This window comes from Miniopterus natalensis, chromosome 5 (assembly GCF_054644295.1).
Source record: "Miniopterus natalensis isolate mMinNat1 chromosome 5, mMinNat1.hap1, whole genome shotgun sequence".
Classification (NCBI taxonomy): domain Eukaryota; kingdom Metazoa; phylum Chordata; class Mammalia; order Chiroptera; family Miniopteridae; genus Miniopterus; species Miniopterus natalensis.
The window spans coordinates 28,175,746-28,191,437 of NC_142085.1; the positions used below are offsets into that span (position 1 = coordinate 28,175,746).

General features: G+C 41.0%; 2 protein-coding genes across 3 annotated transcripts; both read left to right on the plus strand.

Moving 5' to 3' along the window:
• Nucleotides 1–5,500: 5,500 nt before the first annotated feature.
• Nucleotides 5,501–8,687, plus strand: LOC148093064 (uncharacterized). Its single transcript, XM_087817464.1, has 2 exons — nt 5,501–5,745; nt 8,592–8,687. Exons 1-2 carry the CDS (start codon nt 5,707–5,709, stop codon nt 8,685–8,687), a joined length of 135 nt encoding a protein of 44 aa, XP_087673590.1. The 5' UTR covers nt 5,501–5,706.
• Nucleotides 8,688–9,030: 343 nt separating this feature from the next.
• On the plus strand, nt 9,031–13,400 carry PTP4A1 (protein tyrosine phosphatase 4A1). Of its 2 annotated transcripts, none has more exons than XM_016197239.2 (5): nt 9,031–9,136; nt 10,286–10,378; nt 10,554–10,684; nt 11,646–11,720; nt 12,013–13,400. In XM_016197239.2, the coding sequence occupies exons 1-5, from the start codon at nt 9,032–9,034 to the stop codon at nt 12,128–12,130; spliced, it is 522 nt and encodes a 173-aa protein (XP_016052725.1). In that variant the 5' UTR covers nt 9,031; the 3' UTR covers nt 12,131–13,400. The 2 variants fall into 2 exon arrangements, with proteins under 2 accessions (XP_016052725.1, XP_087673589.1); XM_087817463.1 differs by having other exon boundaries at nt 12,017–13,400.
• The last annotated feature ends 2,292 nt before the right edge of the window (nt 13,401–15,692 follow it).

A 15,692-nucleotide genomic window follows, 5' to 3' on the forward strand; every position in this document is an offset into this window, starting at 1 on the left:
CATCCCAGAAAATTTATTTTTCTTAGAACATATTTACTGTTATGCAGCTGTTGCTCATTACTCTTAAAGTAAAATCCAAATTCTTACCATGACCTACAAGGCCGTACATGATCGAGACCCTGCCAGATCTCCAGGATGACCCCTGACACCTGCTTTTCTTCCCTTGTTATTTTTTATTTTTCTCAGGTCTTTCATCTCCTTGAGCACCACCAAACCCTTCCCACTTTGGGTATTTGTACTGTCATTTCCTCCACCAAGAATATCTCTCTCCTCCTCCTCCTCTTTCCCTGATTCATTCTTGTCATTTAGGTTTGAGTCTCCGGGGAGACACCGCCCTTGAATTCCCTATATAAAGTAAGTCACCCCAGCTATTCTGTTTACCTCCTCCACAGCACATATTACATCTTATAATTCTACTCTTTGCTCAGGTACTTATTTTGTCTTTCCTCACCTGTATGTAAATTCAATAAGAGGCAGAAACAATGTTTGTGTTGCTCATCATAAAATAGCAGAGTGGCTAGGTTATGCCAGGCGTGTAACAAATCAGTGTTGAGTAGGGAGGAAAGGTCCACAGCCAAAGCTATGGGGTAGGTCAAACCCCCAGAGAAGAGGGAGAGTGGGGGCAGGAGGGCCCTGGGTCAAAGCCCTAGTGAACACCATTATTAAAGGGATTGACTGAGAGACTGAAAGGAGTCTGCAAAGAAAACAGGAGAACTGGGAATGGGATGCCCCAAAAGGATTCTAGGTGAAAAAGTAACCTGATCATATCCAAACAAATACTTGTTGAGTATCTACAATGTGTGTCAACATGTCTGAGGATTCAAGGAACACATGTGACAACTCTTTTTGAATAGAAGAAATTTTGAAATGCTTCTATACTAATTTTCTCTTATTCATCATCTTCCAGCGATGAAATGAATTCTAGAAATACTATGCTTAAAAATAGCAATGTTTGTTGAACAGGCCCAGTTTTTAAAAATAATTATGTTAAAGTAAAGGAAAAGCATGACTACTGGAGCTTTTTTGTTAAATAAATGTTATGTTTGCCAATAACCATTCAAGAACATATCTCCCTAGGTAAGGCTTACCCCAGTATTGCTGCTTAGGTCAGTGTCTGTCTGGATTATCTGTAGCCTAAATGCCAACACTGTAAACTAAACCTGTCAAGTGACAGCTTCACCATAGCATGCATAGCCAACCTTTAAAATTTATTTATACTCCATTCCCTTTCTCTGGCCAGGTTAAATTCTCCTTTCCTAAGCTATTTTTGCCTCACTTCAAACTGTGGCATAATTCAACATGTTCTAAACAATTACAAAGAGATTATGGCCCGTCTGATTTCAAGGCCCAAATGATTTTTTTTAAGCTTTTATTTATTTATTTTTTAATATCTCTTTATTGATTTCAGAGAGAGGAAAGGAGAGGGAGAGAGAGAGACAGAAACATCAATGATGAGAGAGTCACTGATTGAGCCCGCAACCCGAATGCCCAACTGATTTTTATTCAGAACAGCAAAAGAAATTTTTTCCAAGTTGACTGAAAATAAGTTTTTCTCCAGCTAGATTCCTCCAGGTATCAGTATGTGAATCATTTATAATGGCATGCTATGAAAATGTTAGGAATTATAATAGGTTCATAATAAAGCCTTTATTCAGTTGTTCCAAGGAAACAGTTCTTTCCAGCATGGGAATGGAAATACTATTTTGACTGATCTATCACATCTTAATATGTTTGCTGAACCTCCACAGAAGTAAATATTAAGTGGCAGGATTTCTAATGTGAAAACACTTTTTCATCTAATTTGAAGACTTTCCTAAGCAGTTTCCAGGTTCACATTTAAGTTGATTTAAATTAGACATAAAATGTAAAGAGACATAAAATGGACATAATAGAGATTGACTAATAGAGAATTCTTTTCAAAAATTGCCCTAATTAGTTTTTTGGAAAAAAACTATTGATTGAGTTTGATGATTTAATAAAATGTTTATTTCAGGATTCATTTATCTAAAGATATTTACATCTTCAGCACCCACCTGGGTGGATGACTGACAGTTTTTACATCTGACACGTACAAAACACAATAGCCCAAGTACAGCTACTGGCCTATGGACTTTGTCCTTCAAAGGTTTGGCAAGCTTAATAGCTCTTTGGGGATTTCTGTGTCTAAACTGCCCACAGAAATGATGATGCAGCCCTGATGTTTGGTTTTTATTATTCATCAAACTTATTTAAAAGATTTAATGTCCTCATCACAAAAAGGACATTGTAACTATGTATAGGGACAGATGTTAGCTTGACTTAGTGTGGTGATTTATATATCAATATATTCAAATATCAAATCATGATGTTGGACACCTGAAACTGTTACGTGTCAATTATACCTCAATTTAAAAAATAACTACACAAATATATATTGGGTATGAAAAAAAAAGACTTGATAAAACTAAATCAATGTCTTAAGGGAAGAAAGCTAAGTCACTTTTTAACATAGGTCATGCTTTAGTTTTGAAAAAATTCACACACTGGAAATTGTTTGTTCACATTTTAAAAACATTTTTTCACAATCACACAAGAAGATTAATTTTGGATGTAATATAAAATAGGCTGCTGTTGCCCTAGCCCATTTGGCTCAGTGTTTAGAGCACCAGCCCATGGATGGAAGGATCCCGGGTTTGATCCGGTCAAGGGCACTTACCTCATTCAGTTACAGGCTCTATCTCCAGCCCTTTCGGGGTGCCTGTGGGAGGCAACCAATCTATGTGTCTTTCACATAGATGTTTCTCTCTTTTTTCTCTCTCCCCATTCTACTCTCTCCAAAAAGCAATAGAAAAAAATATCCTTGGGTGAGAATTAAAAGAGAAAAAAAATAGGCTGCTCTATATCATCAAAAGGATAATAAAATTTTATAATGCTGATAGGAGCCATGGCTGTATTTCTGAATTTTTAAATATGGGAATATACTTAAGATCACCCTCTGCACCCGTATCCAGAAACCCACTGGGGTTTCTGTGGGTTTACAGTGTTTGGCTGAGAAGTAACTTGCAGCTGGGCATCTTGTTTAGTGAGAGAAGTCTTCCATTTCAGGGCTTCTGGAGCATTGGCTTTCAGAGATGTTTTCTTGCTTTTGGATGTCTGGACCAGTTTGCAAGCCTGCTGGCTCAGGCCGGAGATCCTCTGTTAGTTAATACAGGTGCTGATGCTCCAAGTGTAAATCTCTCGAGTTTTGAGTCTGCAGACCACATGAGTCTCCTGACCAACGTCGGGATGGACTACTGTTCTCTAAGAATTAGCAGCTTGAAACTATTGGTCTGAGTAGAGCAGACACCCTTAGCACAAGTGAACCACAGTGGCACAGGTCACGTGTAAACACGGCATCTGCCAGAGTGGCAGGCCCATGACTAAGAGAATCTAGTGAGCTGGTCAGCAAGGCCATATTTGTTCCTTGTTAAAAGTGTTTCCTTTCTCTCAATAGCAAAAGCTTTCTCTAGCTTTTCACCCTTGGACTATGACTTTTTCACAGAGGCTAAGACCCTCCGAGGCTGAGCAGTCCACTTGCGAGTTTGAGCCCAGCTTTCAGGGCTTGATGAGCGTAATTGTCTGGATACTTCATGTCAGCACTGCTTGCGGTAATTATAGGATCTGTGGATCACAAGGCTCACAACCTGTATCACAAGTTCTACAAGGAAACTGTCTGATACTGATTTGCCTCTGCTTACCATTTGCTGAATGTATGCCTTGTCTCACCAAATTCATTTTTTGAAAAGTCATCACATGAAAAACTTTAATATTCCAATTATCATCACTGTGCTGACCAACTTTTGTAGCGAAGGGAGCTGACTGAATATGTTTTCTAACTATATTGCTGTAAATGTTGGTAAGCCTTTTCTTAATTCTGCTCATGATGCATCTCCAATATTTTCTCCCCATGTGACCTTATTTTAACTTTGCCAAAAGTCTTTTGCCATATGGAAGTTTTAAATTTTATATAATGAAATCTTTCATTTTGCTCCGTGACCTATTGAGGAAGGCCCCTCCCACCCTAAGATTTCTTTATAATGTCATTGTGAAGGGTCATGTATTTCCCAAGCTCTTCGGCTTTCTTTGATTTAGGTGGATTCATTGGCCGGCAAGTTACTTTAAAGTGAAGATGAGTAGACGTGTTCCTGTAACAACCTGACCCCATTCCTTTTTTTTTGAAAGCACTCGCCTCGTTTATAATGTTTATAAAAAAAAAGTTGAACAACTATGCAACCACACTCTCTAAATATAAGTTCTAATAAATCCTAAGGCGCCACGGGGCAGCGACTGAGGACACAATTTGATCCTTAAAACCCTCTCCAATCTACTGGCCCGTGAAAACAGCAAACAAAAGGCCTCTGTCCGTAGAAACGCCGAGTTCTGCGAAGCAGGTGAAAGTCCTGCTGACTCCCTCCGGAAAGCGGAGCAGAAAGGGTTTCCAGATGATCGGCGGGAGGCGCCCCTGCGCAGCACACACCCGTCCTGATGAGGCCCCGCTGCTCCGGGCCCCAGATTACCAGGACCGGGGGGCAGCGGGGCCCAGCACGAACAAAGAGAACGGCTTTCGCTCTGACGCAAGAGAATTCCATCAGGCCTGGGCAAAACGTCACGTTCTTCGTCTTCCAACGCTTCCCGGGAGCGGCCTTCCGCGAGGGGCCGGCGCGGCCAGCGAGCCCAAGGACAAAGCACGCCTGTGGTTTCCCAACGCCGCGGCCGGGCCAGCGGCGGCTGCCAGCGTCCGTAGTCCTGGAGACGGGACCAAAGACAAACATAAAATAAAAATACCATAGGGAGCCTGGGGCTTGATCCGCATCACGGGAGAGTCTCCCCGTCCGAGGCGGGATGAGGTGGCGAGGATAAGTTCCTCCCCGCTGGAAAGCGCCCCCGGCGACGAGTTACTCTAGCCGGAGCCCAGGCCGGTGGCGGCGAACGTGTTGAGTCATCGGGGAGGGCGGTCATGCGACAGAGCGATGACTTGCTGACGGAGGTCCTGGGGCGCCCAGGTGCCAAGGTAAACGGCTGGAAAAGGTGACTGCGTTTATGACTTAGGCTAGAAGCGAGCAGCACGCGGACTGAGACACGGTTCCAGCCCCAAAGGGACGGCATGTTAAGTTCGAGGCAAACTTCAAGCCTCCCGTGTAAAGCGTGCACCCCCTCCGTGGTTTTCAAGCTAAGAACCTGGGTTTGCGGCGCGATCCCCCCCAATCGATAGATCGGGGCCTTTTCCCGCTTCCACCCCTTCCCACGCCCAGAGCTCGGCAGCCCCGGAGTCCTTCCTCAGCCCCTTCCCTCCCCGGCTCCGGAGCGCCCAGCCATTCATCAACCGGTTCTCACCGGCGGCAGCCGCCGGCTGGTGACGTCCGCCGGGGGCGGACTTCCGCCCCCGCTGCTAGGCGCCCGGCCCGGGGGCCCCCGGCCGTGATTGGTGGTCGGAGCTGCTCACGTCGCGCCGGCTATAAAAGAGAGGGTTTGTGACGCAAGGGCGCCTCGGCGCGGGTATTGGCTCTGTCGACTGCGGACCGGCTCGGCTACGCGCTCTCCTCGGAGCGGTTCACTGCATGGTAGAGTCTGGTACCCCCGCTGCCGTCTGCAAAGCCGCCGCCGCCTCGCCGCGACCACTGCCGCCCCCTGCCCTGCAGCCGCCTTCACCGCCGCCTCCTGTGTCGCCGCCGCCTCGGGACCGGCTGTATGATTAGGCCACAATCTTCAATGAGTAAACATATTCCTGTGAGTATCCGTCGCACCGCCGCCCCTCCAGCCGGGGTTCCACGACCGCCTCCCCCCCATCCCCGCGGTCGTCTTTGTTCAGAGCCCGGCGTCCCTTCTCCGCCACCCCGGCCCGCAGTTTCGATGGGTCCCAGGCTGGCGGGAGGGAGCCGAGCGACGGCCCTGGGGCCGGCCGGCGGCGGCTGGCTGCGGGGAAGCGGACGCCGGAACTGTGGGGTGGCGGTTGGCGGCGGAAGGCACCGGGGCCTCGTCCCCTCCGAGCCCGGGGCGGCGCGGGCGGTGGGGCCCGGCCTGCGCAGCGGCGCGGGCGGCTCAGGCCGCCGCAGTGGGCCAGGCAGGGCGCCACAAAAGCCGCTTTGTGACCGCCGCCTCCGCCCTCGGCCCTCCAGCCCGGCGCGCCTGGTCCGGGCCCTGCGGGCTCCGCAGCGTCCCGAGGCCCCTTTGTTTGGCGGAAAGAGAGCGGGCCCGCCCGGGGAGCTGGAGACGTGGCCCGGGGTGGGGCGAGGGCTGCGCGTGTCACTGCGGAGCCGGATACGGGCTGGGCGCGGCGGCGGCGGGGTCGCCACCAGACCCGGCCAGGCGTGGGGTAGGCGGGGCTGCTAACGGTCTCGGCCGGGAGCTCTTGGGGGGCCGGCGCGGGACAGGAACCCGGTGCAGCCACCTTTGTGCTCCTCGGCCGGGACCGGCGCCTCACACAAAATGGCCTCGGCGTCCGCGCCTGACTGAAGGCGCGGTGAGAACCCGTGATTGCGGCTCAGAGAGAAGGGGCACCGCGGGCGGGCCCCGTTGCGCCGCCGGCGCTGAGCGGCGGCCATCCGGGGGCTGCCCTGGAGCTGCAGCCCTGGGGGGGCTGGAGCGGAACTGCTAGGTGAGGACGCGGATCCCCCGCCCCGCCCTGCTCCCCCAGTCTCCACCTGGTAATTCGAGCTGTTCCGGATTTAACGCCCCACTTCGGGCTTTGGGTGAAGGGAACAAGTTGAGTCTTGTCCTTTCCCTGGGACAAGTCAGTCGAGAAATGGCCTTGGAAACTTCCAGGGCTACTGCTGTTGCACCGAAGAGGAGTCCTCGGCCGGCCTCCAGCACGCGCTTTCTCTGCTTGGAGTGGCCCCGCATGGCGACTTTTAACCAGGGGCTATTCCTGAAATCCTCCGTGTAATGTGTTTTTGCTTCTGTTGGCTTGTGGCAGCAGTAGCCAGCCAGAGCCAGAATTCTAAGGTTTGTCTTCTGTCTGTGGAAGCCTCTTTCATTCCAAGACTACATATTAAGTTGTTTTTTGCACTGTGTTGGAACCGTGGGCCTGCTTGGGGTCCAGATTCTGAGGCAATGCTTCCTGCTGCTACTCTTTTTATGAGTTTTTTACTTGATGGCAGTAAATTAGTTGAAAATGAGAAAGCTAGATCATTCCCAAGAGTAGGCAGCATGTCATACGTGCTTTTGTCGTACATGTTTTATTGTAGATGCATTACCTAAAAATAAGTAGATGTGGGACAGATTCTCCAACGGAGATTTAACTGCGTTGTCTCTGCAATCTGACAAACTGACTGAAGCTTCTGCACAGAAATTGCTCTTTCCCCTCGTTTTATATGCAACTCATAAATGGGGAAATCCTTGGTATTTTGGAGCTGCCTATCACAGATTGTCCTGTATCAACGAAAGTGGGGAGGGGTGGAGGTGTCTTGGAAAGAAAGGAAAGATGATAGATAGGTATGTGGTCACTTCTGCTTTGGTAGAAGCCCCCCAGCCACTGGTGGCCTCGCTCAGTAAAAATACCCAGTTCACTAAGTGAATTATTTCTATATTGCTTTCTCCTCTTGCTGATAAAACTGCTTACATAAGGACTCGCTCAACTGAAACCGAAATTTTAGTTAAGTTTTAGGTAGTAGTTGGAAATTATGGTGTGAGATACAGTCTTACTTATAAATTGGTTTACAATTGCAAAAAAGATAGTACCTAGAAATCAGAATACTGAGAAGAGTCATTGCCCTTAACATCTTTACAAGTGACTTATTTAATTTTGGGTTATGTAGTCAGAAAGGTGCAAGAATACACTTTTTTAAGAAGTGCAAAGTAATATCCACCACCCACCACTTCCTCCCTCTACCCTTTTAAATTAGGTTTGGTTTTAGGCTAGTCGAGTGAAATTTTGGTTTTAAAATACAAGAATATTATTGAAATTATGAATATCTTTTATAGTTATTAATGAGAATTTTTTTTTTTTTTTTTATAAATACACATTCTTATAATACTTCACAGAACAAGTTTAACTTCCAGAGACTTAAATGAGGAAAGTCTGTTAAATAAAATAATTTAATCATTTGTTAATGGATCAAATGAGTTAGTGTATATGTAACCATTTTGAAAACCAGGTGAGGGGGGGTTGTTTTTTCAAGAGTATATTGGTTAAGTCTTTAGTGAAGTAAGTAAATGGGAAGACTAACAGCTTCAAAGATTTCATGAAGTTTATAATTGTAAAATATTTTATCAGTTGGAAAAACCAATATAGAAAGTTGTACATATATTTTGTAACAATGTAAAACAACCAACTCTTAAAAGAAATAACAGAAGAAAATGTATAAGGAATATTGACCAGGTAACAGGTATTCTTTAAGGGGTCTTTATAGTATATCAGTAATTTCAATTTAATCTATTTGTGAATGCTTGCTTTATGCTTCTGATTAAATCTAATTATCCCAGTATTTTTGTGGTTCAAGTAAAAGTTGAAAAGGTAGCTTGGACCCAAATTTGGACAGGTAGTTGTATACTTAAATACTTTAATAGGATAACATGTTCTTTTTGAATTGGAAAACAACTTTCTTTCTCCCCCTCTCTCTTTTTCTTTTAAACAGCAGTTCTGTGGTGTTCTTGGTCACACATTTATGGAGTTTCTGAAGGGCAGTGGAGATTATTGCCAGGCACAGCACGACCTCTATGCAGACAAGTGAACTGTAGAAATTCATTACTACTCCACCAAGAAGCCCCCATATGAGTTGTTAACCTGGACACAGAAGTGTTGAATTGGAATCTGCAGAGCATTTTACAAGCGTTCTGACCTGGATGGGGTAAACCTCAGTGCACTTCCTTTCTATTGCCTCAGTATTACTGGATTGAAGAATTGCTGCTTCTTGTTAGGAGGTTCATTTCATTTCCCATTATTCCCAACTTCACTCAGAGCACTGGGAATTTCAAGTGGAGTATATTGAAGTAGACTCAGTTTCTTTGCATCATTTCTGTATTCAATTTTTAAATTCTTTCATAACCCTATTGAGTGTTTTTTAACTAAATTATCATGGCTCGAATGAACCGCCCAGCTCCTGTGGAAGTCACATACAAGCACATGAGATTTCTTATCACACACAACCCAACCAATGCGACCTTAAACAAATTTATAGAGGTAAGGTTTGATACTTTTTAATTTTCCTTAAACTGATTGCAATTTAATAGTGTAGCTTTTTGTATAACAAAAATATTTTGGAAAATTCTGAGATGTATGCCTACAGAGCCAATTCCCAGAAATGAAATATCAGTGTCTTCTTTAGGTTAAAGGTAAATTATACATTTCAAGAAGTACATGTACTTGAGTTAGTTTAGATTTATAAGTTAACATCTGGTTCTTCATTCCTCAACGTTTGCTTACTTTAAATTTATATGTGAACACTGTAATAGTGTGGCTCTTATATGAAATTTATAGGAAGAGGGCTACCACTTACATGGATTGCTCCTATATTGGCTTATCCTAATGGCTAATACCATAAACCACAGTTAATTTATGTCTTGGACCACATTTGATGTGTAGAATCCAATTGTCTATTTCTTCCTGGTGGTTGCTAGATAGCCAAAACAGTCTCACTACCTGCCTCTTAATAAGGAAGAAATGTAATGCTGAATGGTTTATTTGAATGCATATGTATTTTATAAATATGTGCAGATGCTCAGAAACAACTAGGCCTTCCAGATCATAAAAATACTTTTGATGACAGTCTATATGTTTTTTAAAAGAAAAGTCAAGATTTTAGTAATAATGCATTATGAATCTTGAAGTCTGTAGTTTTAAATGATGTGGGATTTTAGAGTCTTTGAATATACATTACTGTACAGCAAATGAGCAAATGTTTGAGAAGTTAATGTAATTGAGTAAAGTCAGATTACTTATAATCATGAGTGATTCCTTTGGTTCTGTTTATCTTTATCTCTGAATTGCTTCTAATTCTCTTTTATTAGTGCTTCATCTCCCAACTAGTCAGTGTGTCACTAGGACTAAACACAACCACTATATGAAGGGCCTGGGAATTTTTAACTTCTAATTTATAAGAACGCATAATGTTTAACATTCCCTTTTCCTTTTGTGCTCTTCTAGTATTGTCATTTAAAACAATTTCACTTACCTGTTAAACATACATGAGTTATGCCATTGATTTCATGATTTATTTATTTTTTGTTAATTGTCAATACCTATTGGAGAGATAATAAAAATGATAAATGGTGGCAATAGTGACATGGTATAAAGACTTTATTGAGTATTTTTTATGTATGTTTTATCCAGGAACTTAAGAAGTATGGAGTTACCACAATAGTAAGAGTATGTGAAGCAACTTATGACACTACTCCTGTAGAGAAAGAAGGCATCCATGTTCTTGTAAGTATTTATAAAGATCCAGCATTTATTTCTATTTCATTGACACGGGTATCATAAAACATATGTTTAAATATGTTAAAATGCATTTGAAAACATTTTAGTATTAGAAATTTAGAATTATTAGTGAGGCCTTTATATTAAAAATCTATAATGTTTAAATATTCTTTTGACTTAGGATTGGCCTTTTGATGATGGTGCACCACCATCCAACCAGATTGTTGATGACTGGTTAAGTCTTGTAAAAATTAAGTTTCGTGAAGAACCTGGTTGTTGTATTGCTGTTCATTGTGTTGCAGGCCTTGGGAGGTAAGAGAATTTCTTAAATCCAGCTAATGGTCTTGATTTTAGTAAGACTTGATACAGACTCCAGTAAAACTTCAGTTATCACTTTGTGAATCAATTTGCTTTATTAGGTTACTTACTGAAGTAAATTAAAAAGTAGGTGATTATAACAGTAACATTTCCAGTACTGTTGGAACTAACAAATGCTGTAACTACAATTTACATTTGGCTCTGTGGGCAAAATTACTTGTACAATGAATTGTGTGTGCTAGGTTATATCCATGGTATTGAAGTCATTGTCCAAGCCTGTTGAGGAAAAGGATTGTGAATTGTTCCAAGGTAGTTTGCATATGGTGTACTTTTGATGGGGTCCTTGATCCTAGAGATCCTGATTCAGTAAAAACTCATTACCCAATAGTACCAAATATGCATGCCCAGATGTATAAATCACAATCACCACCCTCTCTGCCTCCACTACCCAAAACAAGTTCTGGTCTCCTGATGAAGAGTAAAATGAAAATGGCTGTGGTGGGAGGGCAGGTAGCATGCAACTGTGCCACAGTCTTATTGATAATAAATTAAAGAAAGCACATTTCCAGAAGATCTTTAGGAAAGGAGTTCATGATATTTAAGAGTTGTGTTTTTTTTGAAGTGGAAAATATGCTTGGAATTCAGGAAAAATTTGTCTGCAATTACCAGGATGTAGATGTATGCTCTTCCTTAAATATTTTCAAGATTCCCTTCCAGTAATACAAGTTTTAACTTATATAATAGTTAAGGGCATAGTTTATTTTTGGTTCTAGATAAAATCTGGGTTTGATAGGAGAATACTGGTACTTCATTAATTTTTTTTTAACAAAGTCAACATTTACTACATGTATTGCTTACATAGGAAGTGTAGTAAGTAATAGTACTTTTGTATTTGGGAGTGTTTGGAATGTTGAATTTTATAACAATGATTTTTCAAAATTCTTACCTTAACCAGAGCTCCAGTGCTTGTTGCCCTAGCATTAATCGAAGGTGGAATGAAATATGAAGATGCAGTACAGTTCATAAGACAGTAAGTAGTTAATTTTTTTCATTATTTGTGTTTTTATTACTACAACAGCAAATTTTTTTTCGAACTGCCAGTCTGACCATTTTTAAGATTGTGTTAAAACCAGGAAATAAAGACCTTTCCTCTTTTTTGCATTCCACCTACACATGTAGGGCTGTCCATATTCTACATTAAGTCACAGTGTAATCAAAAGATAAAGTGCCACAAGAGCAGTCATAATTGCCTGTAGCACAGTGAATGTTGTCACGGAGGACTTTTGCTTTAATAACGTCCATCTTTTGTTTTTTCCTTGAAGAAAGCGGCGTGGAGCTTTTAACAGCAAGCAACTTCTGTATTTGGAGAAGTATCGTCCTAAAATGCGGCTGCGCTTCAAAGACTCCAATGGTCATAGAAACAACTGTTGTATTCAATAAAACGGGTGCCTGATGCCATTGCCTTGGAAGTGGAACTTTGAGATAGGACCTAATTTGTCATACATTAGCCAGCATGTTGGCTTGGTGAATAAGTCTAATGAAGTTTCCATAGGAGTATTGAAAAGCTTTACCAGGCCACAAGCTTGACAGAATTGCAGCCTCTATGTTTCGGTTATGATCAACCTATTTTGACACTTAGCAAAAGATTCTTACTGTTCAGCATTTAAAATGTGCTTATCATTTGTACCAATTGACTTTTCCTGAAATCATGCAGTATTGAGTTATGTCTTTAAATCTATTCCCATGCCAGAATCTTATCAATACATAAAAGATTTAGAAATATTAGGTGCCAAAATACCCAGCACAATACTTGTATACTTTTAGTACCATACAGAACTAAAATCCCAGGAACTATGAACACTCTGAACCTTATGTGGTTTATCCCCTCAGTCATTTCAAACATAGAAAGTAGGACCTATATGGTTATTTGCCTGCTCACTTTATGTTTACATCTCCCACATTCATTAAGTATACATCAGGTTCACTCAACTTTTTGATTTTTATACCAAGTCTTAGTTATTATTTAATGTCTTTCTATAAATCTCATTTTGTGCTGTTATGGAAAGCCTCCATTTTGAAAATCTACATTGTACAGAAGCACATGTCTTTAATGTCTCCAGACAAAAAGCCTTATAGTTAATTTTAATGTTTGCACTTGGGGTGCAACTTATACGGAGGGCCTGAGAAAAGAATGGGAGGGGGCTATTAAGTATTTTTAGTAAAATGTTGCCTTTGTCTTGTGTGGAACATGTAGAAATATGCTCTTTAGTAATTATTTTTTTAAAGGTAGACATGCTTTGTTGTAGCTGAAACAATTCTTAATCATAAAAACTCTGAAATTCTTGTATTTTTTTCATACATTCTGAGGTTGTTTACCAACTCATTTTTGTTTGAAGTGTGATTTTTTTTTCTTTTCCACCCTCTCTTGCAAGAAAAGAAGTGGGTTTCTGCTAATGAATTGAGCAGACATCTAATATTTTATATGCCTTTTGAGCTGCGTAACTTAATATTTGGATACTTGATAATTTGTTTTATTATGTAATTGATAAAATGGTGATGTGTATTGATGTTAGTTCAACCATATATTTATACTGTCTGGGAATGTGTGGTTATAGTTCTGTGGGAGAAATAATTTGTCAGTGTTCACCAGCTTGTAAAAATCTAGTGCGAGAGCTTAAACATCTAAATAAATGAGATGCATTTATCATCACTGACATTGTTGTGCTTAAAGTTAACTTTAGAAAATGTTAAGACTGAATTGCGTTTCACTTAGTACCATTTGAAGTAAATGATTAAATGATGTTGGCATTTTAGTAAGCTCCTTATAGACACACAATTTGTTAGGATCATGAAAACTTTATTATTAAAAGTGCTTTCCATTATAAACTTTGCTTTTTAAAGATTCAGATAATTTTGAGCCACTGTGTACTATTCTGTACTGAGGAGAAACATAAATAGTAGGGGAAGTCCTTGATTTGGAGCTCAATTACCAAATAGTAACTGGTTTGGGTCAACTTCCAAGCCTCAGTTTTCTCATTTACAAATTAATAATCACATAACTTTACAGATTTTTAAATTTGGACATAAGTATTTTGGCACAGGAGGATTTAATAAATGTTGTTTCTTTCAGTAATCTGAAATATGTCCTTTGCATACATAGCTCATGTTAATTTATAATGGACTTAAATCAGATGTCCTTGTCTGATTCTTTTTTTAAATAGCAATTACAACCAAATAAAAGACTCAAAATTTGAATGAAAAACAATATTCAACCTTGTGTTTTAAAGAATTTGCTTCCATTTGTTCATGGTAGTTTAGCACTTAGTATACTCCATTCTTGAAACTTAGAGTGGGACCAATAGGATAAGGGGCTTCCGGGGATCCTTGGTTCTTTAAATCTTAGATATTTTGTGGCTGGGGCTGTTATTTAACCTGGCTGCTTTTTTTTTTTTTAAATACATTGTACTCTTAGGATAATTTTATGTAGATTATTAAATGATAATTACTATGTCACATAGCCTATAAAACAGCATTTGTGTTTATTGAGCGGAGATGCCATCATGGCTAATGAAACATACTGAGTTTGAAACAGTTTGTAGTGTTGGATTGTGTGTATGGTGCTAAAAATCAATTTATAAACCTCATCTGTACAGTATACAATATGAGATTTGCTTCCTATCCAAACATTTTCTATCTTGTAAATATGACTAATTATAGGAATACTCATATCCTGGGAGATTCCTTATATCTAATCAGAATTAAAATAGAAACATGAGTTGAGACTTTATATAGGAAGTTATCAGATTGTGTTCTAGAATTTGGTTACTTGGTTTTACACAACAATTTTCCTCAATAGGATGATATAAACTGAGTACCTGACAAGGCTTTATGGAACCATAATGTTGCTGACATGTAAGTAATGTGCTTACAACATTTTAGTTGAAAGAAAAACTTACAAGTGCAGTTGGCCATTTTGCAGCATACCACACCTTCTTCATTTATTCCCCCGATGGCCCCCTTTCCTAGCACGGTGCTTTTTCTATTCCCATACCTTCACACTGCTCCATGTCTAGAAGCAGCCCAGCCCAGGCATGCAACCACATCTGGTGACATCCCCTTCCAGCCAGAGCACTTCAAAAGGATATTGTGGTCCCCCAACTTGGCTACAGAATCTCAATTTCTGGGGTCTGTTTTAAAATGTAGTTCTATGGCAGAGAATATAAAAGATTGTGTCTCCAGATTTTGGTTGCCAATAAGTAGTACCCTCCCCGCCCCCAGTCCTTTTCATAATTGAGAGAATCTTTTCTGTTAAAGTTTCAGGCCAGTGTAGTTCCAAAATGAAGTGGAAGCATAAGTAGCAAAATTTCTACATGTAGACAATGAAGTTCCTTTTAGTTGTGAGAAAAAAACATGAAATCATGTTTGCTGTACATGTTTATACTGTACATTCCCTGACTCCTTGAATAAATTATATATGTGTGTGTATATACACATATATGTCTCCTTAAACCTGAATGAAAATTAAAGACATTTTAAAGTATCTGACACAATGTTTCTGCATTATATTTGGGGTAACTAGCCTAAGCAGAGTCTTGGAAGGACACGGAAAGTATATATTTGACTTCAATGAATTAAGCCAGTTGTATGCATTATGTTTAGAATGGAAGAATTAACAGTAATTCTGTATTTGATATATATTGTCAGACTAACCAGTCAATCTAGTACTACCTTTTTCTTTTTTAATCCTCTTTTTTTCATTGCTTTCCAAAGAGAGTGGGGGAGAAACCAATTGGTTGCCTCTACGGCACAGGCACCAGGGTCAAGCCTGCAACCTACATATGTGCCCTTGGCCAAAATAGAACCCAGGACCCTTTGGTCCATGGGCCGACGCTCTAACCGCTGAGCCAAACTGGCTAGGGCTGTACTACCATTTATTAAGGGTAGAATTGTCAGGTGATTTTTATAATTTGATTACCTAGTCCTATATTACCCCAATTTTATA

What these genes read in the sequence shown, in the direction of transcription:
- LOC148093064 (XM_087817464.1), top strand. Translation starts at nt 5,707, where the DNA reads ATGATTAGGCCACAATCTTCAATGAGTAAACATATTCCT. An exon ending in CAATGAGTAAACATATTCCT is followed by an intron (nt 5,746 to 8,591) that starts GTGAGTATCCGT and finishes TCTTTTAAACAG; the next exon opens with CAGTTCTGTGGTGTTCTTGG.
- PTP4A1 (XM_087817463.1), top strand. Translation starts at nt 9,032, where the DNA reads ATGGCTCGAATGAACCGCCCAGCTCCTGTGGAAGTCACATACAAGCAC. An exon ending in CCTTAAACAAATTTATAGAG is followed by an intron (nt 9,137 to 10,285) that starts GTAAGGTTTGAT and finishes TGTTTTATCCAG; the next exon opens with GAACTTAAGAAGTATGGAGT. An exon ending in AAGAAGGCATCCATGTTCTT is followed by an intron (nt 10,379 to 10,553) that starts GTAAGTATTTAT and finishes CTTTTGACTTAG; the next exon opens with GATTGGCCTTTTGATGATGG.